Source organism: Macaca thibetana, chromosome 10 (genome assembly GCF_024542745.1).
Source record: "Macaca thibetana thibetana isolate TM-01 chromosome 10, ASM2454274v1, whole genome shotgun sequence".
In the NCBI taxonomy this organism is placed as follows: Eukaryota; Metazoa; Chordata; class Mammalia; order Primates; family Cercopithecidae; genus Macaca; species Macaca thibetana.
Window position 1 is genome coordinate 33669010 of NC_065587.1, and position 27374 is coordinate 33696383.

The 27374-nt window shown below is 47.8% G+C and overlaps 1 protein-coding gene across 3 annotated transcripts in view; it reads right to left on the bottom strand.

Moving 5' to 3' along the window:
• Positions 1-8225: 8225 nt before the first annotated feature.
• The window catches only part of LOC126929592 (chromatin remodeling regulator CECR2), a 196124-nt gene continuing 176975 nt past the window's right edge, over positions 8226-27374 (bottom strand). For 2 of the 3 annotated variants that reach the window (XM_050746031.1, XM_050746030.1), the window contains 10 exons: positions 25430-25559; positions 24079-24116; positions 23901-23992; positions 23515-23641; positions 22036-22424; positions 20590-20715; positions 19558-20401; positions 13072-14491; positions 10447-10558; positions 8226-9470 (listed from right to left, as the gene is read on the bottom strand). In XM_050746031.1, coding sequence (XP_050601988.1) covers positions 9465-9470; positions 10447-10558; positions 13072-14491; positions 19558-20401; positions 20590-20715; positions 22036-22424; positions 23515-23641; positions 23901-23992; positions 24079-24116; positions 25430-25559 — 3284 coding nt within the window. In that variant the 3' untranslated portion in view covers positions 8226-9464. The remainder of the gene's footprint in view (positions 9471-10446; positions 10559-13071; positions 14492-19557; positions 20402-20589; positions 20716-22035; positions 22425-23514; positions 23642-23900; positions 23993-24078; positions 24117-25429; positions 25560-27374) is intronic. The other variant, XM_050746032.1, reaches the window with a different exon arrangement.

Here is a 27374-nt window from a genome sequence, read left to right on the forward strand (position 1 = left end):
TGGATGTAGAAGGGGGCCGGGATTTCAGCGCACAATAGCCACATTTGGGGATTTTCCAGATGCCTTCGCTTTCTTGGCTAGTATTTTGCAGTCCATTTTGCACTGAAGGCTTTTTATAAAATTGCTTAAGGAAACTAGGAGTGAGCCTTGCTAGCAGAAAGGGGACCAAAACAGATGCACAGAGGTCCCTTAGAAGTCCAAAGGAACACCATGAGGCCAGGGAAACATCTGCAGGGTCAATGTAGAGAAATCAACAGCAGTTGTCAGGGAGGACAGTGAAGGCGGCGGCTGCTGCTGGGCCACCCAGAAGGAGAGGTCCCATGATACCTCTTGCATAACAACTGCATGACATAGGCCATTCACCTTCCAGGAAGATTCCAGGGTAAAGATCAGCCCCAAAATAGCCCATCTGGGTGGTTATTTTCTCAATTCTGTTAGTAGCACTCTCAGAGAATACAGAGTATAGCAAAACGGAGCCCACAAAGGGGCTGATAAAACTTGGGGTGCCTTTCCTTCCAGTAACACGAATTGGTTTAGAGAAAAAAGATGCTGATCTTTAACAAGAGAAGCACCTACGGATGTCTCCAAATGTCAAAATAGAAAGTTGATCAGAACTTTTGAGACTAATCTACAGTAACAGTGTATAGCTTCCTGTCCCCCTAAATCTTGCTGGAATAGCTTTTATGCTTATTGTAAGTAAGCTCACTGCGTAGCATTATCTGTGTAAGCTATGTTACCCAGGGCGCTTAACAAGTGTTAAATAGTAACAATTCCAAAAATACAGTCACATTTACACTGCCTACTACACTGTTTTGAAACAGGTAACCAGTGGAAGATGCTAACTTTTGGTATATATATATATACACATATGTATATATATATATATTTTTTGAGACGGAGTCACTATTTTGCTCAGGCTGCTCTTGAAACCCTGGGCTCAATCAGTCCTCCTGCCTCGGCCTCCCAAAGTGCTGAGATTATAGACATGAGCCACTGCCGCCAGAATGTTTGTTTTTTCTTCTGTTGTTGTTGAGACGGAGTCTCGCTCTGTCGCCCAGGCTGGAGTGCAGTGGCGCCATCTCGGCTCATTGCAAGCTCCACCTCCTGGGTTCACACCATTCTGCTGCCTCAGCCTCCTGAGTAGCTGGGACTACAGGCGCCCGCCACCACGCCCAGCTAATTTTTTAAATTTGTAGTAGAGACGAGGTTTCACCGTGTTAGCCAAGCCAGTATGGTCTTGATCTCCCGACTTCGTGATCCAACAGCCTTGGCCTCCCAAAGTGCTGGGATTAGAGGCGTGAGCCACCATGCCCGACCTTGGTATATATGTTTGTTGCTGGTTTTGGTCCGAAGAAGATAAATCTGGAAGCACTCTAACTGGCTAAGCTCCTTATAAAAAATAAAGGCCAGGCACAGTGGCTCACGCCTGTAATTCCTAGCACTTCGGGAGGCTGAGGCAGGCGGACCATTTAGCTCAGTTCTAGGCCAGCCTGGGCAACATGGTGAGATAAAAAATTAGCTGGGTGTGGTGGGGTGCCCCTGTAGTCCCAGCTGCTTGGGAGGCTGTGGTGGGAGGATTGCTTGAGCCCGGGAGGTTGAGGTTGCAGTGAGCTGAGACCATGCCACTGCACCCAGCCTGGGCAACAGAGTGAAACCCTGTCTCAAGAAAAATTAAAGCCTATCAACAGCTAAATCTGTTGAAAAAACATTCTGGCCTGTTTGGTGAGGAATTCATGTCACGGTAGGAGGGCATCTGGAAGTTAGGAACCCAAGTTTGCGTGCATTTTAAGGGTGTGCTACTGATATGCACAGGGAGTGGATTTGCTAATGCCATCTCAGCCACTGAGGCAGCTGGACTGGGCTCTAGGAAAGCTGACAGGACAGTGAAGGAAGCCAGGCCAGAGTGGTGCTCTTCCCATCCACTGAGAGAACCCATCGAGATGCACAGTTTGAGTAGCATCATATCTGATCTGGGGTTTACTAGTGGGTTTTTTTTTTTTTTTGACAGTCTCACACTCTTGCTCAGGCTGGAGTGCAATGGTACGATCTCTGCTCACTGCAACCTCTGCACTCTAGGTTTAAGCAATTCTCCTGCTTCAGCTTCCTAAGTAGCTGAGATTACAAGCATGGGCCACCATGCCCAGCTAATTCTTCTATTTTTAGTAGAGACGGTTTCACCATGCTGGCCAGCCTGGTCTCGAACTCCTGACATCAAGTGAGCCACCGTGCCCAGCCTGATTTTTCACTTTAAAGTTGATTTTTGTTTTGTTACTGAAATGCAACTACTAAACAAGAAAGTATGGTTGGCATAAAATGTTTTATCGGAGAAACACTTTTCATGGGAGAATAATTGAACAGTTTTAGAACAGTAGCAGGATAAAAGGCTCAAAAATGTGTTAGCCAGTAATAACAGAGTATCAGTGCGGACAATCAGACACCAAACAACTGGAGGTTACAAGGAGAGTGGACAGATCACTGCCTAGAAAGGGATAGCCCTAAGCATGGGTTTGGAAATGGGTACTACTTCTGGTTAAATTTTTATGGAATGAGGATTACTTACACAGTCAATTACAGATGATCCTCGACTTCCAATGGGGTCACCTCCAGATAAACCCATCATGAGTTGAAAATATTATCAGTTGAAAATGCACTGCATCCACCTAACCCACCGAACACCACAGCTTAGCCTGCCTTAAGCGTGCTCAGTAAACTTACGCTAGCCCACACTTGAGCCGCCTTTTAAATTTTTTTTTGAGACGGAGTCTTGCTCTGTCGCTCAGGCTTGAGAGTGCAGCGGCACAATCTTGGCTCACTGCAACCCCCGCATCCCAGGTTCCAGCGATTGTCCTGCCTCAGCCTCCCGAGTAGCTGGGATTACAGGCACCCACCACCACGCCCAGCTAATTTTGTGTTTTTAGCAGAGGCAGGGTTTTGCCATGTTGGCCAGGCTGGCCTTGAGCTCCTGAGCTCAGGTGATCTGCCTGCCTCAGCCTCCCAGGTGCTGGGATTACAGGTGTGAGCCACCACCACGCCTGACCAAACCTCTTTTATAATAAAGTGTTGAATATGTCATGGAGTTTACTGAATACCGTACAGGAAGTGAAAGAGAATGGTTGTACGAGTACTCAAAGTACAGTTTCTTCCGAATGTGGCTCTTTCGAAAACTGCCAAGTCGAATGATCGTTAAACCGGGACGGTCTGCATTTAAGGACAAAACAGGAGTTTTGATGTCTGAAGACTATAGCTAATTTCTAGGAATGTAGCTACTTTTGATCTGTTCTCCCAGTAACTGGAAATAAAACATAAATGACCTTGGCAGGTAGAAAATTGCGTGCTTGCTTAGGCTGGAGCTCCCACTTCTGGCCATGTGTGTGCACAGCGGGCTCCAGGCTGGAGCTGCCGCACTGCCCCATTGTATACTCCTTTCCCACCCCGGGCACCCCAAAGCCTGGAAAGAGAGAAGTCGTGCACCTCTGGTGCAGTACCTTCTGAAAGCAGACGCCTTTACCAGTGAGATGCTGAGGGCCAGGCCAGGTTTGCGAGGATCAGCTGTGAGGAATGTTTTATCCCTGACGTGGTTTAGAACTGCCCGTCCGTATATGACTGTTTTTGAAGTTCTCTGGAACCATATTCCTCTCTCACGTGCACGGGACCCGTGCCCCGCCTCCATGGATTCTTGATGCATGAGAATGGACATGAGGGATGGCATTTTAGCCAGTGGCCTTGTGGCCTAGTTCATGCCTTTGTCCTGATGAAGTCTGGGTTTGCCCTGATGTGGAAATGACACATGGACAGACAGACGCACCATACACACAGAGGAGCCTTGCTATTTTAAGAATGTACTTTATACAAAATAACCAGTTCATATGGAAATAAATCTACAGACCTCCAAGGATCAAAAAGCTTTTTAAAAAGTTCTTTTAAAAAAATTATCCAACACACAATATTGAACTAACTATTGAGGTAAGTGTCGCTCTCAGTGAAACAGGGAATCAGCAGACCACGACAAAATATACACAATATAAAAATAAATAGCATTCCCCTTTCCAGTACTGGCCAGAAGGTTCACAGGCTTCTGCTTTTGCAGCAGAGCAGAGGCTCCGGACACTGTGTGCCAAGGTTGGTGGAGACTGACCTGGGCCCCGGGAGCTGTGCACAAGGCAGGAGAGTGAGGTACCTGAGCCCTGGCTAGGGAAGGGAAGGAAAGGGAAGGGGCCGCATGGTTTCCTGAACGGGGGTCAACATTTCAATAAGTTATGCAACATCCATGCCCCTGTTCCCACCCCAGCCACCCCCTTCAAAAACACATGCAGGACAATCAGCCGCTCATCAGCCGTACTGACATCAGAGTTCGGTCAGTCCTCTCGTGCAGGACAAGAGGGAGAAACTAGGTAAGAAAAGGTCAAGCCAAGACCGAACAGTCCCTCCAAACGTCTGTCTAGCACAGAGTGGGATCAACATCCAGCCTGGAGGCAAAGCTTGTGTCCCAGCTTAATGTGAAAAATGAAGGCCGGGCGCGGTGGCTCACGCCTGTAATCCCAGCACTTTGGGAGGCCGAGGCGGGTGGATTACCTGAGGTCAGGAGTTCGAGACCATCCTGGCCAACATGGTGAAACCCCATTACTAAAAATACAAAAATTCGCTGGGCGTGGTGGCGCACACCTGTAGTCCCAGCTACTCGGGAGGCTGAGGCAGGAGAATCCCTTGAACCTGGGAGGCGGCGGTTGCAGTGAGCTGAGATCGCGCCATTGCACTCCTGCCTGGGGAACGAGAGCAAGACTTCGTCTCAAAAAAAGAAAAAAAGAAAAATGGGACGCAGTAACATTCACCCAAACACTGCTGTCCCAAGGGGAAAGTGCGCAAGGCTCGGTGTCCTATGGCTGCATGGCACAGAGTCCAACCCACCAAAAAAGAAATGGGGAGTCCAGCTTTTTCTCACGCTGCAAATGGCAATCACATTCTTTGTGCCTATGCAGTGATGTGAGCCCACGAATAAAAGCCTCTGCATTCTCAACCGAAATAAGAAGTATCCTGACTGAAGCTATTGTCCGGAGAGTTACCTGTGGAGACACCACACCCCAGGAACCCCAGAATTGGGCGGCACACGGCTCACTAATACATGGGACTGATTTCTGCAATGCGGGTCCATGAAGAATCTGCAGGGGGTGAACTGACTGACAGACAAACAAGGGCAACAACGCCAGAAAACCGTCAGCCTTTCTTTTCTATGAAAACCGAGGTTCTCTTCAAGCATGTTGGGGTTCTGACACTATTGAACTGTCCTTACCTTGCGACTGTAGGATTAAGCCTTCCTGTGAAATTTCAAATCAGGTCTTAAGAGCAGTGTAATATTTACAGATTTGAACTTCCATTAAAAAAAAAAAAAAGTGAACCAAGAGGTATGGATTGCAAGCTTGTTTCTGACAGCTGTGGTGACTGCAACACTGGGATTCTGTGGGCCTGGGATGGCACTGAGCATACCCTTTGCCAGCAGTAGGAATCAGCAAAAATAATATAGTACACAAAATAATACAGCAGAGAAATGGCATGGGATAACGACACCAAATGCTTAGTCACAAGAAGCACTTCCAAGGGACAAGCCAGAGTAAATCGACATTTAAAGCTGAGGTTTGACTGAACTGAGGGGCACAAACTGCAGGTCTTCAGGTTTGCATTAAGCCTAACGAAGAGGAGCATGACGAGGCCTGCCTTCCGAGAGCATCTGGCCTGGGCTCAGTAAGAAGATACAAACTGTTGGTAAGCAGCTCATGTGTACGACCAGGTAAACTAAACCAACCTGATGAAGGCTGGTGATGAAGGAGAGGCGAAGGTGGGATGGAAAGTTACGTCAACAAGAATCCTGCAGGGTTTGTTCTTATTTATCCTCCACGTGCATTCACTGTAACGAATTTTAGCCAACAGCTCCTGCTACCTTTTAAGTGAGGGGAAAAAGTAGCTGAATTAAAAACTACTTTTTAATTCTGAGGGGAAAACAAATTTAGAATCCTCCCAAGAAGCTCATCTTTTCTTTCTCTTGGGCCTTAGGGACACAAGTTTCTAACTTACTAACAACTCAAATAAAGGTGAGCCATGGGTGTTTTTTTTTTTTTTTTGAGACGGAGTCTCGCTCTGTCGCCCAGGCTGGAGTGCAGTGGCCAGATCTCAGCTCACTGCAAGCTCCGCCTCCCGGGTTCCCGCCATTCTCCTGCCTCAGCCTCCCGAGTAGCTGGGACCACAGGCGCCGCCACCTCGCCCGGCTAATTTTTTGTGTTTTTAGTAGAGACGGGGTTTCGCCGTGTTACCCAGGATGGTCTCGATCTCCTGACCTTGTGATCCGCCCGTCTCGGCCTCCCAAAGTGCTGGGATTACAGGCTTGAGCCACCGCGCCCGGCCGCCATGGGTGTTAAATCAAAGAGGTGCGAAGCTATTTCCCATTCTCCATGATCTCAGCTATCCCCGTCCTCTTGGGGACCACTGAGAGCTGGCATACTGACAAGGTGACAGTGACCCACGGGGTGAAATGTCCTTCTAGCTTGAGAGCAAACCTTTTCAGGACACCTTACACACTACTTTCTAATTATAACGTATCACATAACCATCATTTTCCTAATGGAGAAGATGGCAAATGTATTTGCATCTGCTTTAAGACACTGCATCTGCTTAAGACACTTGGAGAGAGAAGTGCTAGAGGAGGAAGAAAAGGTGAGAAAAAGATCCTGCTTGGGGATGGGTGGACTGGGGGTTCACAGCAGCTCACGGTCATGTGGATTCCTGCAACCTTGCAGCTCCAGACAGCTTATAGCAGATCTGCACTTCAAAGACCTGTGAAAGCTCAGAACATTCCCCGGACAAAGGACGAAGCACTAGTACCTGTAACGCATGGACACCTGCCCACACAGGATGTGGGAAGGCTGACAATTCTGCGGCTGCTGCTGCTCCTGTTCACGGTGTTATAATTTAATACAGTAGTTCTATTTCCTATTGCTCTTCTTTAATATTTTCTGTCTAAAACCAAGAAGGGAGATGAAGGATAAAGGGATTTACTGACTTTTCCTGTGTAGTTCACAGCACGGCTCTAGCAACAGCTGATTGGGGCGGTCACTGGGAGAGGGAGGAGACAGGAGTACCTGGAACAGTGCGCACACAGCTGCTCGAGGACCACGAGGGCAGAAGGAAAGAGGGCACTAGCCCAGATGCTGCTCACAGCCACTCCCACCCAGGCCCCTGGGGTAGTCATGGGGAGAGGCCCACGGTGACAGTGCTCCTGTTAGGGAGAAGTGAGAGGCCTCTGATTCAAACCAGCATTACCAGGAAAAGAGAAAAGCTGTCAGTGGCCAGATTCTCTGGGCCTGGACCAGGGCTAACCAGCTCCAAACTAGCAGTTTTTTTCCCCTCCTCCCTGCTTCTGCATACACACAGAAACTCAAGTAGCAATGCTCCATGTTAGCGGATACTAGCTACAGGGCAGACCCATCCGAAAACCTTCTGTCCTCTTCACTCTTCTAAACCACATTATGCCAGTGATAGGTTTCTAACAAGAATTAGGATCCAGTGAGAACACAGGCTCAAAACTCAATCCACTTGCAAATACATCAAATTTAAAAGTAAAACCTCTGAGAGCAAATCTGTACTTTTGTGCATCATAGCTCAGAGGCATCTGTGTTCCCTACTCAACTCTCAAATCTGCCTGAGCCCTAGGCAACACCACCAGGCCAAGCGTTTGCGTACGGATGTGAACTTCCGTCATCCTGGAACTGATGTCTTGAATTTCAGTTCTCTGTATCACAGATGCTTCTGATCAGCTTCCTTTTCCACGGACAGCGTTACGTTTAGCAAACTGTAAACGTGACAGTTCCGTGTTTCACTAGGAATCCTGGAATTGGAGGGAAAAACTCTACTGGCCCCTCCCACAGTTGAATTTATAAGAAACTAGGGCAGATTAATATTTCATAGAGGCTCTTCTACTGTCCCAAAAGCATGCTTAAAAATCTGCTACTCTTTACAAAGACCTGTAATTTCAGTATTTTCCTTAGTTTTTTCTTTTGTGGGATATTCAAAAGTTTAAAACGTGGGTCCTAACTTTGGTGACCTCTCAGCTAAAATCAAACACAGAATGCTAATGAGGGAGAATCCAGTGTAATTCAATTCTACAACTGTAATAAAGTAATTTAATACTGTAAAATGGTTTCCTATCACAGACACAACAAATAATTCCAAGAACTTGTTCTTGATAGCTATTTTAAATCACCATGACTGATTTTACCATGATTCACTTAAAACGAATAAAAACTATATATACTGAAATATTCCTACATTCAAACTGTAAATCTATAGAATACATTTTTCCTATTCAAACCTGTGCAATTCTTTATTGATACTAAAATATACAAACCTGAGTAGTCACTTCCACAAAATGTGATTCGTGCCAGAAAGCTGTGTGTGGTGCCTTCTAGATCACAGTCCTGACAGGGAGGTCTGTGACGAGGACGATTCATCTTCTAATATGTGAAACACTCTAGATCCCAATTCCTGATACTGGTTTACAACTATTCGGTAGGGCTGCTGGTAAAATCAGGAAGGGACACCCCTTTCTCAAATCCAGGATTTGGGCCACCAGCGTGAGAGAGCAGCCTGTCTTCCGGGCTGAAGCTTCTAGTAGTCTCCTGAGAGCACTCTGCCTCCAACAGAGACACCAGCACCAGCAGGTGGTTAGGGGGACAGATGTTCTCTCTCAGGCCGACTGGAAGGAAAGCAGGCCTTTCGCTATTCTGAAGGCTGGCTGGCCACTAAGGAAACACAGTGACATATTACAAGATCAAACCTTTCCTACCCTCATCTCCAGCTCCCAGAAGTATTCAGTGTGACATGATTGTAAACAGATAAAAATCACTCCAGTGCTGTGTGCCCACCAGTTAGGACCCCCATTTCTTCCGCATCCCCACCCACCCTTCCCACTTTATGTACAATACATTCACCACCAACAAAAATTATTTTAAAAGGCAACATGAAAATTCTGTAAACTGGACCCAGCTCCAAAACCATTAATACTAAGAGTAGTCCCTTCCCCAAATATATACCTGAGTTTAGCTGCTCATCAAAGTTTAAAAGCACCACTCCATTCTTGAGTAAACCCCCTCCCCCAAGTTTAAAGTGATTTTCCCTGAAGAGTGTCTCAGGATTTGGAAAAGTCATCATTAACTCCACGTTCATTTGTTTTGCCTGACTGTCTACATCAGCTGTGCAAGAGACCCCCGGACGAGGACCTTTGCAATCTGTGTGTCAGTCATCTAAGGAGTGTCCTTTTAGGGCCTGTGACTGGCTCCAGCTCAAGGATGGCACAAGTGGGTCGCCGTGAAGGGGCGGAGCAGGTGATGGGGATAGAGCTGACAGGGCACTCCCCAGCTCTCCACATTCCAGTCTTCGTGTGCAGCTTTCCATTGCTTGGGGCTCATTTCCTCCTTGGACTAGCTCTGAAAGAAACAAAGACATTTTTTTTTTTTTTTTTGAGACGGAGTCTTGCTGTGTCTCCCAGGCTGGAGTGCAGTGGCATGATCTCGGCTCACTGCAAGCTCCGCCTCCCGGGTTCACGCCATTCTCCCGCCTCAGCCTCCCAAGTAGCTGAGACTACAGGCGCCCGCCACCACGCCCGGCTAGTTTTTTGTATTTTTAGTAGAGACGGGGTTTCACCATGTTAGCCAGGATGGTCTCGATCTCCTGACCTCGTCATCCACCCGCCTCGGCCTCCCAAAGTGCTGGGATTACAGGCTTGAGCCACCGCGCCCGGCCAGAAACAAAGACATTTTAAACAAAAATAAAAAATTGGGTTGTTTAAAAAAAAAAAAAAAAAAAAAAAGTAAGCCCAAAGAGTGTCCAAGCTCCTCATCTGTGAAAATGGCTTCATTCTATTTCATCAGCTACAGTTTACTTCCACAGGGTAGGTTCTAGAGTCCTGGACTTCTCAATTCAGATCCCAGTCCCAATGCGTAACAGCCGTAGGACTTGCACACTGACAGATGATCATGATGCAGCCAATGACAACTACTTTGTGGGGGTCAAGAGAACGACTGCATGGGAGAGAAGCAGCACTCAGAGGCAGTACTCTAAAACCCACCAACCAGTCTCTCTCTGATGTGAAAGAAAGGGGAAGCATAAAACAGACAAGCGATCGTAGCAGAAAAAATGTTGGCGGATGGTTTGGAAAAACGAGGTTTAAATACTCACCAAATTGGTACACATACATTCCATATCACAATAGGAAAAAGAGACATGTGAGAAGTGACTTCCAAGGCCTCTTGCTCTTTTTCCAAGTGCCAAGGAAGCACGATCCAGGCAAAGTTCCTGGATCCACAGGATACCTTAAAGCATTGTTTCCGAACAGCAGGGATGTCATACACTTACTTCCCACCACCCGGAGGAAGAACAGCTCTAACTTTTAGTGACTCTTACCTGATCCAGGGGAAGTGTTGGAGGCTTATGAGGCGGCAGCTCCTCCTGTGACGTTGCTGCTGTGGGGGTCTTTGGGAACGAGGCCTGCGACTGGACCGGGTGCATCTGCATTCTACAGCCACGAGAAAGAAGCGATGAATGAAGACACGTTAATGACAAAAGAAACAAGACACTGCAGTCACGAGGGTACTGCCTTTGTCACCCCGGTGATCAGGCCTGGAATCATCCATACTGGGAGAACTCCACATTCTGTGCCTCCTGGTGCAGTAAGTGGCACGCACACGCACTGCCTATGTATACTCCTGACAAAAGTGTTCAATCTACTTTTTTTTCTCTTAGAGACAGGGTCTTGCTCTGTCACCCCACTAGAGTGTAGTGTCAGGATCATGGTCTACCGCAGCCTCAATCCTCTGGGCTCAAGGGATGGTCCTGCCTCACCCTCCTCAGTAGCTGGAACTCCAGGTGTGTGCTACCATGCCCGGCTAAGTTCTTTATTTTCAGTAGAGACAGGATCTTGCTATGTTGCCCAGGCTGGTCTCAAACTCTTGAGCTTAAGTAATCTTCCTGCCTCAGCCCCCCAAAGTGCTGGGATGATAAGTATGAACCACTACACCTGGCACAAGAGTTTCATCTAAACACGAGGAGACTATGTGATGAATCTAGAATCTGGAACACTCACCATGATAACTGGTCTGGACTCTTTAGAAAACAAAACAAAGGTAGGACAACCGCTATAAATTAAGAGACTAAACAGACACAGCAGCCAAATGCATATCCATGAGCCTTGACTGGATCCTTTATCAGAAAAAAACAATCAAAATAAAACACAAAGAAATGGCTCTAAAAGACACTCTGGGGACAACTGAGGACAGAAAAATAAAAACTCTATTAGAACTTTGTTTGCCTCGAGTGTGGTATCATTTTGAAATGGTGCTCCAAGGAATGTCCATTCTCAGGAGACGCATGCTCAAGTATTGAGGGTTAAGGGCCATGATGTCTACAATTTACTTTCCAACAGCTTAGGAAAAAAAGTAAAGAAAAGAAAACAGGTATTTAGAGACATATAAAGCAAACATGACAAAATGTTAAATAGTAGAGAGGGTCTAGCAGTAAGACGACAGGATGGCACTGAGGAGAGGCACACTGGTTTTTATGCTGAATGGTACTGGTTTCAAGATTACGCTTCATAACTTTCATTTGTGTATATCGATTTGAAAACTTCCTGGATGGCAGATCACCTAACTGGATCTCGAGAACATCACTACACAAGCATGTGTGAAAGAAGTCTCATGGGGACTTGCTTGCATTCTGGATAAACCTGGTTTTCTCATTCAATGATAGGGTAAGAAATGAGAGGTATGTTGGCCAGGCACGGTGGCTCAAGCCTGTAATCCCAGCACTTTGGGAAGCCGAGATGGGCGGATCACGAGGTCAGGAGATCGAGACCATCCTGGCTAACCTGGTGAAACCCCGTCTCTACTAAAAAATACAAAAAACTAGCCGGGCGAGGCGGCGGGTGCCTGTAGTCCCAGCTACTCGGGAGGCTGAGGCAGGAGAATGGCGTGAACCCGGGAGGCGGAGCTTGCAGTGAGCTGAGATCCGGCCACTGCACTCCAGCCTGGGTGACAGAGTGAGACTCCGTCTCAAAAAAAAGAAAAAAAAAAAAAAGAGAAATGAGAGGTATGTAGTAAAACTTCAGTACTACATATGATCTCCTCTTCTACTCCCGGGTAGGCCTTTTTTTTTTTTTTTTTTTTTTTTTTTTTTTTTTAACCTTGGTCAGTGTCTGCACATGGCAGCAATGTTGACACAGCCTTGCTTTCAGCTCTCAAACTGTGGTGATTAAGTTTACAGTATCATACAAAACTCAGCCAGGTGTGGTGGCGGGCACCTGTGATCCCAGCTACTTGGGAGGATGAGACAGGAGAATCGCTTGAACCTGGGAGGCAGAGATTGCAGTGAGCAGAGATTGTACCACTGCACTCCAGCCTGGGCCACAGAGCGAGACTTAATCTCAAATAAATAAATAAATAAATAAATAAATAAAAATAAAAAAAGTTTACAATATCAAAATCTAATTCAGTCATTTAAAGGCCTATTCATTTTCACGAGGGGAAAAAATTTCAAAGATAAAGTTGGGCTGTAAGTCTGATACCTTCCTACAGAGTGCGCAATATCAGTCAAGTCACATGCTTTTTTGGTTCCTAGACCATTAACTGTTATCTTCATCTCTAAGGCCATTTTTCTGTTTAAAATGAACATCCAGGCCAGGCGTGGTGGCTCCTGCCTGTAATCTCAGCACTTTGAGAGACTGAGGCAGGAGGATGACCTGCGCTCAGGAGACTAAGACCAGCCTGGGCAACACGGTGAAACCCTACCTCTACAAAACAAAACAAACAAAAAAAACCCAAACAAGTTAGCTGGGTATGGTGGCACGTGTGTAGTCCCAGTTACTTAAAGGGCTGATGCAGGAGGATCCTTGAGACTGGGAGGTCGATGCTGCCGTGAGCCATGATCACACCACTGCACTCCAGCCTGGGTGACAAAGGGAGACTCTGTCTCAAAAATAAATAAAATAAACATCTGTTCTTTCCTTAGGGGGAAAAAGCCCAAATGCAATCTTACCCTGATGGTCTGTACATTTCCTGGAAAGGTCCCCTTATTCCACTTCTAGTGCCAATTTGTTCCATCATCACAGCTTGAAAGTGACCCAGGCCCTCTTCCTGGCAGCGATAGATGGGACCCTCCTGAGAGAGGCCGTTGGGCTGGGTGGCCCCTGGGTGGTGAGGCGGGTGGGCAGCCACAGGGGAGGAGTAAGCCCTGGGCTGAAAGTGACTGGCCGGCCGCTGAGGTGTATAGGGAGGCCCTGGCTGCAGCATCACACCATGGGGTGGAAACGCTGAGGAAGCAAATCCCATTCCTGAACTCAGAGGCGGAGGTGGAGTTCCATAGAGATACTCGCTGGCTGACAACGAGCTCTGCCGCTTGGTGGCGGCGTTATGGTTGTCCAGGTCTAAAAACTCTTTGGGACTCTCTGGCCTCTCCAGAGATTCATCCAGCTTCTCTTCCTCCGGACCAGGATTCTGCCCGTCATTGGGGACTTTAGCAGCCACTGCATCCATACGGGTTGGAGAAGTTAAGGCAGCATGCAGCGTCTCACAGCCTTGCAGACTGGCCATGGCATTCTTATCTGAGAAGAGGGACCTCGGTGGGGGAGGCTGACTGGCTGGGGGCCCGCCGGGGCTTCCCTGGGGATGCAGAGGTCTCTGCCAGTCCGAAAAGCTCTGTGGACACGCATAGTAAGGAGTTCGCTGATAGTGGTGGTAGGAAGGCTGCGGTGGTGGGTGGTAGGAATACCTCATTCCTTGTGGGGGGCGATACCGGGGAAAGCCTCCAGAATGAGCGTGGTTAGACTGAAAGCCTCTTGGGGGGAAATGCTGGGGATGGGATGCTGGGGACTTCCCTCCCATCACAGCGCCCACACCCTGCAGGCCCGGACTGATGTGGTAATGGGCGGCTGAATTCGGGTACTCCAGGCCAGGCACGTACAGCGGGGAAAACTGGCTCACAGTGCCTCCCATCAAACCGGGGTCTGTGCTGGGCGGTGTCGTCGCGTTCTGTCCTGTGCATGGCATGGTTTCCTGAAACGTTCTGCCTCTGGGGCAGAGTAGCTTTTCAGAACCACTGCTACCAAGGCCCTTCCCCTCTGATCCACAAGGAGACGCTTCCCCAGTGACTCCGTTCTCGGGAAGAGTGCCCCTGTCTGCCACCGTGGAGAGGTCTCTCATGCACCCTTGGGTGGCTGGGCCAGGGTAGCTGCTATCCGAGGGCCAGGGATTCTTGCCCTTGGTGGCTTTACAGCTGTCCGCAGATTCGGAGGAGTTGCTTTTGAGCTCCGGGCCCACTGTTTCCCGTTCTTGTGGTGAGCTCTGCCTGGTGCAGTCAGTCTGCAGGGGAGGCGTGGGGTGAGGTAGTTGTTTGAGGTATACGTCCTCTGAAGTACCAACACTTGCTGGCTTCTCTTCAAGGCCAGGCAACGGCTCTGCTGCAAAAAAAAAAAAAAAAAAAGGAGAAAAAATAATTCAGTAGCTGACATGGCAATATTCATGTAAAGAACACGCCTGAGTCAGATTGAGGTGGATGTGTGGTGACTCAAGTCCCAGCTGGAAACTGTTTGAGCCCCTGAAAGAGCTCAGGACATTGGGGTCCCCGTACACTTCCTTTCACCCCTTTCATGGACACAGAGGTAAAATCTAGCACCGCTACAGCCACGCTCATGGTGGGCTAGAGAATGCACACGTCCTTCACCTTGGGTTGCCTGATTCATAAGAGCCTGAGAGATGGCCTGTGGCTCACAGACTCCAGGAAGGTGCATGTGAAACACACCAGGAGGGGATGCTTGTTATCAGAATTGCTGGCCACGCTGGGAAGCTCTAAAATGTGATGCAACGAGAAAGAACAGGGCACCACGGGCACTCAGAAAGGCCAAAGCCCTGATTTCTCTCCATGAGAACAAAAGCTCCACAGGAGGGACTTCTCCGTCTCCCTGTCATCTCGGTCCATGCACACACAGACTCGATCACTTTGTTGAATGGATACACTCATGTTGTCTGCATGTCTTGAAGACAAGATGCCTACAACATAAAACTCAAAAGGCATCTTTAACACATTATGGAAACTTACTAAGCCTAATCAAATTAATTTATTAGACTCCTATGCTTGTTTACTTCCTCAGAATTCTTTACCTTACTATTCAACCTACAAATATGGTCTTAACTAAGACTACAATATAGAATAGTGGATAAGTGTATGTATGTATCTATATAAAATAATCTTTTTTTTTTTTTTTTTTTTTTTTTGAGGCAGAGTCTCACTCTGATGCCCAGGCTGGAGTGCAGTGGCACGATCTTGGCTCACAGCAACCTCCACCTCCCGAGTTCAAGTGATTCTCATGACCCAGCCTCCCACGTAGCTGAAATTACAGGCATGTGCCACCACGCTGGCCTAATTTTTGTATTTTTAGTAGAGACAGGGTTTCACCATGTTGGCCAGGCTGGACTCAAACTCCCGACCTCAGGTGATCTACCCCCTCAGCCTCCCGAAGTGCTGGAATTACAGGCGTGAGCTACCGCACGAGGCCAAAATAATCTTTTTATAATCTTTCTAGGAGGACAGTTGTCCAGGTGTGATCAAATTACAATCCTGGTAACAGATCTGAAGGACAAGGTTAGAGATTCTTAACAACTTTTAAAGAGCTATTAAGATAGCTCAGGCTACCTGAAGCAGGCCTTAAACGTCAATGGTACATAAATTATACAATGCAAGTCAAAAACTGTACTTTTCATTATTCAGTCAACATTAAACTTACAACTAGACTTATCAAAGACTTAACTAAACAGGATTCTTATAAAGCTTTCAATTCCAGAACTTACTTGAAATCAGTATTAGAAAATTCTCCTAGAGGTGGTTTTAACAAAGTAGGACTTTTTTTTTTTTTTTTTTTTTTGAGATGGAGTCTCGCTCTGTCGCCCAGGCTGGAGTGCAGTGGCCAGATCTCAGCTCACTGCAAGCTCTGCCTCCCGGGTTCACGCCATTCTCCTGCCTCAGCCTCCCGAGTAGCTGGGATTACAGGTGCCCGCCACCTCGCCCAGCTAATTTTTTTTTGTATTTTTAGTAGAGACGGGATTTCACCGTGTTAGCCAGGGTGGTCTCGATCTCCTGACCTCGTGATCTGCCTGTCTCGGCCTCCCAAAGTGCTGGGATTACAGGCTTGAGCCACCACGCCTGGCCCGGACTTTTCATAAAAGAAATACTAAAAGGGTTTTCTTCCCTAACAATTTTTTTTTCTTCTTTTTTAAAGAGTCGGAGTTTCAACTCCGTCGTCCAGGCTGGAGTATAGTGGTGTGATCATGTGTCACTGAAACCTCGAACTCCAGGGTTCAAGTAATCCTTCCACCTCAGACTCCCAAGTAGTTGGGATTACAGGTATGAGAAACACTTTTATGTGGAATCTATTAACCTTTTTTTTTTTTTTTTTTTTGAGACAGAGTTTGCTCTGTCACCCAGGCTAGAGTGCAGTGGTGTGATCTCGGCTCACTCAAACCTCAGCCTCCCAAGTAGCTGAGATTACAGGCACGCACCACTGTGCCCGGCTAATTTTTATATTTTTAGTAGAGACGGGGTTTCACCATGTTGGCCTGGCTGGTCTTGAACTCCTGACCCTGTGATCCACCCGCCTTGGCCTCCCAAAGTGCTGGGATTACAGGCGTGAGTCACCGCGCCACGCCTGGCCAGGAATCTGTTATCTTAAAGTCCAAGTGTCTCCATTCCCCTGCCAGGTACTGAAGAAAATTACATGCATGCTAGATATTTATCCTAGAAATAAGCATTAATTGCAAAGTATTTTTTCCCCATTTTCTCCCCCTAGTAAATGTTTACTCCTTTTAAACAGCATTTCTAAGAAAATGCTTCCAAATTTGCCAGATCTCACTACTGGCCATTCTTAATAAATCCAGGTATGTAGCGAAAGAACAGAAATTGACTTGATAATAACTTTCGAGACGGTATTTTTTTTTCTTTTTTGAGACATGCTTTTGCTCTGTTGCCCAGAATGGAGTACAGTGGTGCAATCACAGCTCACTGTAGCCTTGACCTCCCTGGGTTCAGGTGATCCTCCCACCTCAGCCTCCCAAGTAGCTGGGACTATAGGCATGAACCTTTTTTTCTTTCTTTTTTTTTTTAAAGACAGTCTCACTTTGTGGCCCAGGCTGGAGTGCAGTGGTGCAATCTTGGCTCACTGCAAACTCCGCCTCCCAGGTTCAAGTGATTCTCCTGTCTCAGCCTCCCGAGTAGCTGGAATTACAGGCACCTGGCCACCATGCCTGGCTAATTTTTGTATTTTCAGAAGAATGGGGTTTTGCTATGTTGGGCAAGCTGGTCTTGAACTCCTGACCTCAGGTGATCTGCCCGCCTTGGCCTCCCAAAATGCTGGAGTTACAGGCATGAGTCACTATGCCTAGCTAATTTTTTAATTTTTTAATAATTTTTTTTTTTTTTTTTTTTTGAGACGGAGTCTCGCTCTGTTGCCCAGGCTGGAGTACAGTGGCACGATCTCGGCTCACTGCAAGCTCCACCTCCCAGGTTCAAGTGATTCTCCTGCCTCAGCCTCCTGAGTAGCTGGGACTACAGGTGCCCACCACCACGCCCGGCTAATTTTTTGTATTTTTAGTAGAGATGGGGTTTCACCGTGTTAGCCAGGATGGTCTCAATCTCCTGACCTTGTGATCTGCCTGCCTCGGCCTCCCAAAGTGCTGGGATTATAGGCGTGAGCCACTGCGCCCGGCAATTTTTTTTTTTTTTAGTAGAGACGGGGTTTCGCCGTCTTAGCCAGGATGGTCTCGATCTCCTGACCTTGTGATCCACCCGCCTCGGCCTCTCAAAGTGCTGGGATTACAGGCCTCAGCCACCACGCCCAGCCATTTTAAAATTTTTTAGTAGAGACAGTCTTACTCTCTTGCCCAGGCTGGTCTTGAACTCCTGGGCTCAAGTGATCCACTGGCCTCGGCCTCCCAAACTTTTTTAGGGGAACTATGATGATGTAGTGGGTAAAGCATGGGATGTTGGATCTAGTCTGTCTGAGCCCAAATCTCAGTTCTGCTACTTACTAGCCGGCTGAGAGCAAATAATCTAACATTTCTATGCCTTGGATTTTCCATCTGCAAAAAGGATAGTAACAGCAGCTATCTCGAAGGCTTGTTCTGAGAATAAATGAGTTAAAGTATAAAAGTCTCAGGAAGGCTCATGCTTGTAATTCTAGCACTTTGGGAGGCCAAGGCGGGTGGATCACCTGAGGTCAGACGTTTGAGACCAGCCTGGCTAACATGGTGAAACCTTCTCTGTACTAAAAATATAAAAATTAGCCGTGTGGCCGGGCGCAGTGGCTCAAGCCTGTAATCCCAGCACTTTGGGAGGCCGAGACGGCGGATCACAAGGTCAGGAGATCGAGACCACCCTGGCTAATATGGTGAAACCCCGTCTCTACTAAAAATACAAAAATTAGCCGGTCATGGTGGCAGGTGCCTGTAGTCCCAGCTACACGGGAGGCTGAGGCAGGAGAATGGCGTGAATCCGGGAGGCGGAGCTTGCAGTGAGTGGAGATTGTGCCACTGTACTCCAGCCTGGGTGACAGAGCCAGATTCCGTTTAAAAAAAACAAAAACAAAAACAAAAACAAAAAACCCCCAAAAAACTAGCGGGGTGAGGTGGTGGGCGCCTGTAGTCCCAGCTACTCGGGAGGCTGAGGCAGGAGAATGGCGTGAACCTGGGAGGTGGAGCTTGCAGTGAGCTGAGATCCGGCCACTGCACTCCAGCCCGGGTGACAGAGCGAGACTCCATCTCAAAAAAAAAAAAATTTAGCCGGGTGTGGTGGCATGCACCTATAATCCCAGCTACTCAGGAGGCTGAGGCAGGAGAATTGCTTAAACGTGGGAGACAGAGGTTGCAGTGAGCCGAGATTGCGCCACTTCACTCCAGCCTGGGCAACAGAGTGAGTCTCAAAAAAAAAAAAGTCTCAGGAGGAGTGCCTGGCACAGCACACGCCCACCTGTGCAGAAGTCAAAATTATGACCAGAAATGCTCTGGGATCTATAGACCGAGACAAGGACTATGGTTGGCCCAAATCTGAGAAGTTCAAGAAAGAGAGGCTGGGAAGGCCGGGTGCGGTGGCTCACGCTTGTAATCCCAGCACTTTGGGAGGCCGAGGGGGGCAGATCACGAGGTCAGGAGATTGAGACCATCCTGGCTAACACGGTGAAACCCCATCTCTACTAAATATACCAAAAAATTAGCCGGATGTGGTGGCGGGCGCCTGTAGTCCCAGCTACTGAGGAGGCTGAGGCAGGAGAATGGTGTGAACCTGGGAGGCGGAGCTTGCGGTGAGCTGAGATTGTGCCACTGCCCTCGCACTCCAGTCTGGGTGACAGAGCAAGACTCTGTCTCAAAAAGAAAAAAAGAGGCTGGGAACCAGACAGATTACTCTTGGTTTGACATGCTGTGTAACATGATTACTCATGAAACAAGAGCTTAAAGAGCCCAAAGTGACAGTGTGAATTACCTTGGTCATTCTCAGGCTCTTGTGTTTCACTGTTCGGTGCCCTCCCAGGGTTGCCCAGGGCAGGCTTGGGGGCTGACACAGTGACCGACACTGCGTGAGCTACCTGCGGAAAAGGGCCAGGTAAACGCGGGGGTGCGGGCTGCTGGGGGTGGTAAGGCACACCTGGGGGGCAGACGCGGGAGGAGAGCTGCTGCATGGCGATCATCTCTGGGCTGTCCATCATGGAGTCCCCTCCCTGCAGCCCCCGCAGAGCCTGGGCGGGCGCTCCAAACAAAGAACTGGGTGCTGGCACTGGAGGTGGCTGTAACCGATGTCCAGCAGACTTGCAGGGCGGTCGCAGGTACCCTGTGGAAGGAGCTCCATGAGGTAGGAAGCCTGACTGCTCAGTCCACTGGTTGTGGGGGACAGGCGGTCTCATGACCCGGGAATCCATCATGGGACCGAGAGTGCGAGGCTGGTGCGAGGGTCCTGGCCCCAGGTGGGGCTTCTCATCTGGGCCCAAGGGTCCTGGGTTCGTAGCACCGTGGTTCCCATTCCAGACGGCAGAGTGTACTCGATTCAGGTACTTGTACGATCGATACATGTGGCTGGGAGCCATTTCTGAGCTTTCAGGAAAGTCTGGCGGCCGGGGTGGAGCCCCCCCGTGCCGGGGAGGAATGAATCCTGGCTGGAACTGAGCTGGGGCATACACGCTTCCATCCTGACTTGGGCCACTTATCTGCCCGAGCTGCAAGGATCCAGGGTGTGGGCCCATGTTAGAAAGGTGCGTCAGCCCCCCACACATCTGCTTCTCTTCGGGTGTGCCTAGCCTGGGTCCTCGGAGGCTGTTAATTCCAACTGGAGGCTGGCAACAAGAAAAGGCAGCACAGTTAACCAGACTCACAGAATAAGGCACACTTCGTGACGTGCTTCTCTACGGAAACAGGCTCTTTGGGAAAGGAGGCAATGAACATTGGACCTGGAAAGAGACTTTTTCTCTGAAACGTACCTGTGGGACCCTCCGCACCTGCACCTCCTGAGTAGGCTGCTTACCTGCATGGCAAAAGGCTGACGCTGCTGCACAGGCTCCCCAGGGTGTGGCTCCGGGACGCCAGAGCCGTACAAGGTGGCAGGATCTGATCCTCGCAGAGGGCCAAATGTCCCTGGTACTGCTGGCCTCTGCAGCACATTGAGCAAAGCAAGAAGAGGAAAAAGGAAAGGCACAGACCTTAGGATGACAACAAGGGTTTTCCTGAAGATGAACATTCTACTAAAATAAAACAGATGACTAAACCTCGGCTGGAAACAGGGAGACTGTGAACATACGCGCTCACCCGCATCAGGGCTTGCCTGTGAGCCCGAAGCAACTTCTTTCTTCAGGAGATACTAGATTAAATCAGTATTTCTCAATCTCCTTTTCATTACTCCTCCTCCCAAGGATCCATTTTAGCCGTTTCTCCCCAGTTGCCTGCTACCATGAAATCTTTTTTTTTTTTTTTTGAGACGGAGTCTCGCTCTTTCACCCAGGCTGGAATGCAGTGGCGCGATCTCCGCTCACTGCAAGCTCCGCCGCCTCCTGGCTTCACGCCATCCTTCTGCCTCAGCCTCCCGAGTAGCTGGGACTACAGGCGCCCGCCACCACGCTTGGCTAATTTTTTTTGTATTTTTAGTAGAGACGGGGTTTCATCGTGTTAGCCAGGATGGTCTCGATCTCCTGACTTCGTGATCTGCCCACCTCGGCCTCCCAAAGTGCTGGGATTACAGGCGTGAGCCACTGTGCCCGGCCACTACCATGAAATGTTAATGTTGCAGATATACTGTACATTTATGTACTATATGTATACCTGTACTTTACATAATAAAGATTACTTTTTTTTTTTTTGGAGACGGAGTCTCACTCTGTTGCCCAGGCTGGGGTGCAGCGGCACGATCTTGGTTCACTGCAAACTCTGCCTCCTGGGTTCAAGCAATTCTTCTGCCTCAGCCTCCTGAATAGCTGAGTAGTGCCACTGTGCTTGGCTAATTTTTGTATTTTTAGTAGAGACAGGGTTTCACCATGTTAGCCAGGCTGGTCTCGAATTCCTGACCTCGTGATCCACCCAGCTCAGCCTCCCAAAGTGCTAGGATTGCAGGAGTGGGCCACGGTGCCTGGCCAGATTATGTATCTTTTTAATCCCAATTTTTGCACACATTGAGAATACATAATTCAAATGAGAAAAAGAGGATTTAGAATAAAGGAAGGGCTGAATACAGTGGCTCATGCCTATAATCCCAGCACTCTGGGAGGCTGAGGTGGAAGGATTGCTTGAGGTCAGGAGTTTGAGACCAGCCTAGGCAACATAGTAACACTGTGTCTCTACTAAAAAGTAAACAACATAAAAGAAAAGGAATGAAGGACTCATGGGGAAAAAGATTTCATCCATACACAGAAGTATTTTGTAGGAAGAACCAACTGAATGGCCTTTACATTCTTGTGAACTCACAAACTAGGTTCCTTACCATCTGGTTTAAAAAGGGTGCCTGGCTGGGCGTCCCACCGCAATGCAGGGGATGAGAAAAGCCTCGGCCATTGGAAGTGCCCACCTCCCGCGCGGGCTGTGCGGAGCTGCTGCTCTGTTCGTCCCCAGAAGAGGGGGCTCGGCGTGTCGGGGGCAACGACTTTCCTCCATTCTCCACGGGCTGCTGTTTCCTGCTGGGCCCTTCTGGGTCCCTGGAGCGGGTCCAAACATGGCTCCCACCACTTCGCCCAGCCCGACTCCGTCTCTTCTCCCGCTTTTCATCCTCTCGAATCCAGAATTCTTCATCTGTGTCTCCATCTTCACCAGGAAAATGTTTCATCATGGCCCGATGGAAACACCTCTCTAAATTATCAGACATCTTGGTATACTCTATAGGAAGACAGGAGGATTGACTTCTAGGTATAGTTTATAGAAACTGTTTATAGAAACTATAGTTTACAGAAACTGTTTAAAGAAACTATAGTTTATAGAAACTGACCTACTATATGTCACAAAAGACAATTCTAACAAATAAAAGATGCAACCTGGGTAAACTATGAGTTTAATTCACCTTTAGGGCACATTATATTGCAGAGCTATGGATGCAAGATGAAGAAGACATGGTTTCTATCCTAAGATGCCCAAGGCTGTATGGTTGGGACAGGGCCTCTAGGACTATTAAATCAAACCAGGCTGAGCACAGTAACTTATGCCTGTGATTCCAGCATTTTGGGAGGCCAAGGCAGGAGGATCACTTGAGCCCAGGAGTTCCAAGACCAGACCGGGCAAGAATGCGAGACGTCCGTCCCTACCAAAAAGAAAACATTAGCCAGGTGTGGTGGTGCTTGCCCATAGTCCCAGCCACTTGGGACTGAGGGAGGAGGATCCCTTGAGCCCAAGAATTTGAGGTTGCAGTGAGCCATGTCTGCGCTACTGCACTGCAGCTTGGGTGACAGAGCGAAATCCTGTCTCAAAGTAAGTAAATAAATAAAATTAAAAAAAAAAAAAAAAAAAAGCCAGTAAAAATTTAATTCTTTAAGGCTAAACTGCAGAAATACTAAATAAAAAATGGCTGAATCTGCTGTTTTGAAGCAGGGCATTTTGAGTTAATGCATAAATGACCCAAAGTAGGAGGAGCCATTTCTACTTTGATATTACAGATCTACTACGCCAGCTTCTCCAGATGGTTGAAGAGTCAGCTCTATCTAGTGGTTAAAGAGGCACACACAGTATTATCCAGAACCAGACTGGTCTCCAGGATGAGCCAGTTAGGCGCCAGCTGCACTCTCTTGTCCTGCGGGCCAGGAGAGTCCCTGGCAGATACTGTGGTAAGCGGCTAGAATGGTCAATCCCATGATTTTTCATACACATTCTGCTCACTGTCCTACAGAAAAGTCACTAGGGCGTGTATTTATAAAAGAGAAGGCATTTTATTCTTGATTACAGATATGTATCTAGTGCAAACTCCTTCCCCGCTTACCACTACTTTCCCCATTATACTTTCGACAATTCCTGAACATGGTCTTCATGTCATTTACAAATTCCTCCTTGGTACAGTATAAACCTCCATTCAGTTTCTTCTCCATGCTGGAAATATCCATGGGGGCCTAAATGAGACACATAACTCTTTATAGTTAAAGTATGCTGAGAGCAAAACGTTTCATAGAGAGAGAGACGGAGAGAGAATGAGGATTCAGCAATGCTGCTCTGTAACGAGTAACAGATAAAACGAGAAACATGACATGAACTTTCAACAGTTGAAAAGAAAAATACATCAAAAATATATACATGAAACAAGAAACAAATGACAAAACCCAAGAAAGATACACAGACTATAGTAGGCATTACTGCAAAGACAACTTCTACCTTAATAATCTGATAATAGTTAGGGGCGTAAGATTCATCCACAGGTTCCAAAAAGGGCCAGGAATCCTTGTGAGCCTTTACCACGTCTAGAACTGAGAGCCAGAGAAGAGATCTTAATTAACACACGCACAGAGGAAAATGTCCATCACAAACGGAACAGTGGAGAATGGGAACTAACCTTTATACATAGCAGTGAAATCATCGTCCAACTCAAAGCTGTAAATCATAAAATAAGAAATTAATAGTAACTCTGACCACCTTCTCTCCTGAGCCCTCTCAGGTCTATCGCAGACACACCTGACTGAAGTAAGATTTGGAATAGTCCTAATAGTGTGGTTTAGATGAGCCTGTGATACTGATAACGCTCCTAGAAATACAAAATGAGGGACAGTGGACCTTAGCAAAACCGGGAATTTCACTTCCCTCATCTATAAAATGGGGGGTTGCTAGATGATCCAGAACTTTATGGTTCTAGAATGTTGGTTATTTAATTGCACATTCTTTATTTCTTCACTTATTTTGAGACAGGATCTTGCTCTGTCGCCTAGGCTGGAGTGAAGTGGCGTGATCACAGCTGACGGCAGCCTCGATTTCCTGGGCTCCAGCAATCCTCTCATCTTAGCCTCCTGAATAGCTGGGACTACAGGTGTGTGCTATCATGCCTGGGGAATTTTTGTATTTTTGGTAGAGGTGAGGTTTCACCATGTTGCCCAGGCTTTATAGCACAATCTTTTTTTTTTCTTCTTTTAGACAGAGTCTGACTCTGTCACCCAGGCTGGAGTGCAGTGGCACGATTTCGGCTCACTGCAACCTCCGCCTCCTAGGTTCAAGCGATTCTCCTGCCTCAGCCTCCTGAGCAGCTGGGATTACAGGCATGTGCCACCACGCCCGGCTAATTTCAAACAAAATTTTTATTAGAGACAGGGTTTCACCATATTGGCCGGGCTGCTCTCGAACTCCTGACTTCAGGTGATCTGCCTGCCTCACCTTCCCAAAGTGCTGGGATTATAGGCGTGAGCCCTGCCTATAGCACATTCTTAACCAGGTTTTATTTTACTTTTAATTCAAAAAAGCATACGATGAATGAGCTCATGAACACTGAATGTGTACCTGCCTTTTGAATTTTCAGTGAGCAGTAAAGTCACATGGTACCTAGTAACCTCACGGGAAGTAATAACCTCAAACAGATAAACTGCTATTCACATTTCCAAGGAGCTCATTTACATAATAATCAGATTCTGATTTCATTAAATTAAGGGGATGAGGAAAGAAGAGCTTAGCATAAGTCTTACTTCTGCTCCCACAGAGTGTGGCAGCAAGAGTGTCAGAGGCCGGGGTAGCCAGGCATGTCTGTGTGTGCCTGAGGAAGGGCACCGGGGTCAGCTGTGAGTGCAGGGCCCGCCCCATGCACTGGCACATGGTGACAATGTTACCCACCAGGGCTGTTCTAAGGATGACACGGGGAAAGTGCCTGAGTGCTTCGTAAATGCTACCAGTTGCTACTGTTGCTGTTGTTATTAAATACTCACAGGTCTTTAGTCTTTTTTTCCTCTCTCATGGGGGAATTGGGGTCCAGATGGGAAAGTTCTGGAGGGAGCTCCTTCCCTTGAGCCAGCAGCCATGCCCTTTCTTCCCTGAGCTTTCTCCTCTTCGCTCGATCTACAACGAACACAAAGGCTGAGTGAGCTGCGCACACTCCAGACGCTGACGTGGCGTGTTCCTTCATCATTGTGAGAGAAGGAAGACGCCAGGCCACCAAAGCAGGATTATGAAGCAACTTCTGCTCCCTGTGCCACCCTCTCTTGGGTAATCAGGATGTTTCCACAGATGGAATGCTTTCAGACATGGGTAAACTAATTGAACCTGCTTCCTCACTCACACTGAGCTCGAGGTGGGGAACGAAGGTGACAGGGCAGGTACAGGGTGGGCAGGAGGGAAGGGAGCAAGGCAGAAGAAAACAGAATGGCAGTTGAAGAAAAAGGAAAAAGTACAAGGTTGAATGAGGACTATCTTCTTGGATTACTTGAGGCCATTCTGATCTTTTACTTAAAAAAAGCGACATCCGCAAATCCTTTTTTAGGACCAGACTCTCAGTCCACACACACACACACAGGATTTTAAATGCACGCCCCAGCTCTTCACGTTCTGTGTTTATGAAGGCATCCACGCAAGCAATGGTCTGCTCCCCACCCCACGCCTACAGCAAGCAGCAGGCCCTGCCACCAGTGGGAGTTTGGCTGGGAAGAGGGGAAAGATGCCAGCTGGGACTGGCAAGGAGCTGGAAGGCAGGGATGATTTTTTCCCTGGCTCCCAGCCACAGCCATGAGCAGCACACTTGGCATTCCACTCCCAGCCTGATGGAGCACTTACCACTTGCAGGGAACAAGGAGGTAGGGGCCAAAGAAAAGAGGCAAGGAGAAAAATGTGACTGCCAGACAGCAAGGCACAAAGATGGAAGGGAGGAGAAGCCAGCACACAGACTATTTTCTTTTCTTTCTTTTTCTTTTTTTTTTGAGACAGAGTTTTGCTCTCATTGCCCAGGCTGGAGTGCAATGGCACCATCTCGGCTCACGACAACCTCTGCCCCCTGGGTTCAAGAGAGTCCCCTGCCTCAGCCTCCCAAGTACCTGGGATTACCGGTATGCACCACCACGCCTGGCTAATTTTTTATTTTTAGTAGAGACGGGGTTTCTCCATGTTGGTCAGGCTGGTCTCAAACTCCTGACCTCAGGTGAACCGCCCGTCTCGGCCTCCTAAAGTGCTGGGACTACAGGAGTGAGCCACTGCGCCCGGCCTGAGCCTCTATTTTCTTCCCCAGTTCTCGCTTCTGTTCCACAAGGGACAGGATCCTTGTCTGCCTACTGCTGTGAGCAAGACACGATCCCTGTTGGGTTACATTTGACTTGGGTTTTTGTTCCTAAATTATTTTCATTTGTGATGCTAATCATATATCTCCTTTAATCAATGAATTTTTTATCACCAATTTTTAAGAAAAATTTAAAAATTTTAAAAATTGGCCGGGCGCGGTGGCTCAAGCCTGTAATCCCAGCACTTTGGGAGGCCGAGACGGGCGGATCACTAGGTCAGGAGATCGAGACCATCCTGGCTAACACGGTGAAACCCCGTCTCTACTAAAAATACAAAAAACTAGCCGGGCGCCTGTAGTCCCAGCTACTCCGGAGGCTGAGGCAGGAGAATGGCATAAACCCGGGAGGCGGAGCTTGCAGTGAGCTGAGATCCGGCCACTGCACTCCAGCCCGGGCTACAGAGCAAGACTCCGTCTCAAAAAAAAAAAAAAAAAAAAAAAAAAAAAAAAAAAAAAAATTATTTTTCTTTCTTTTTCAACCTCTACAACTTTCTAAACCAACTTTTTTTTTTTTTTCTGGACAAAATAAGAACAATTTCAACCATAAAGAAAACTGTAAATTAATGAATACCCATGTATCCCCGAACGTGTCAAATCTTAAACATTTT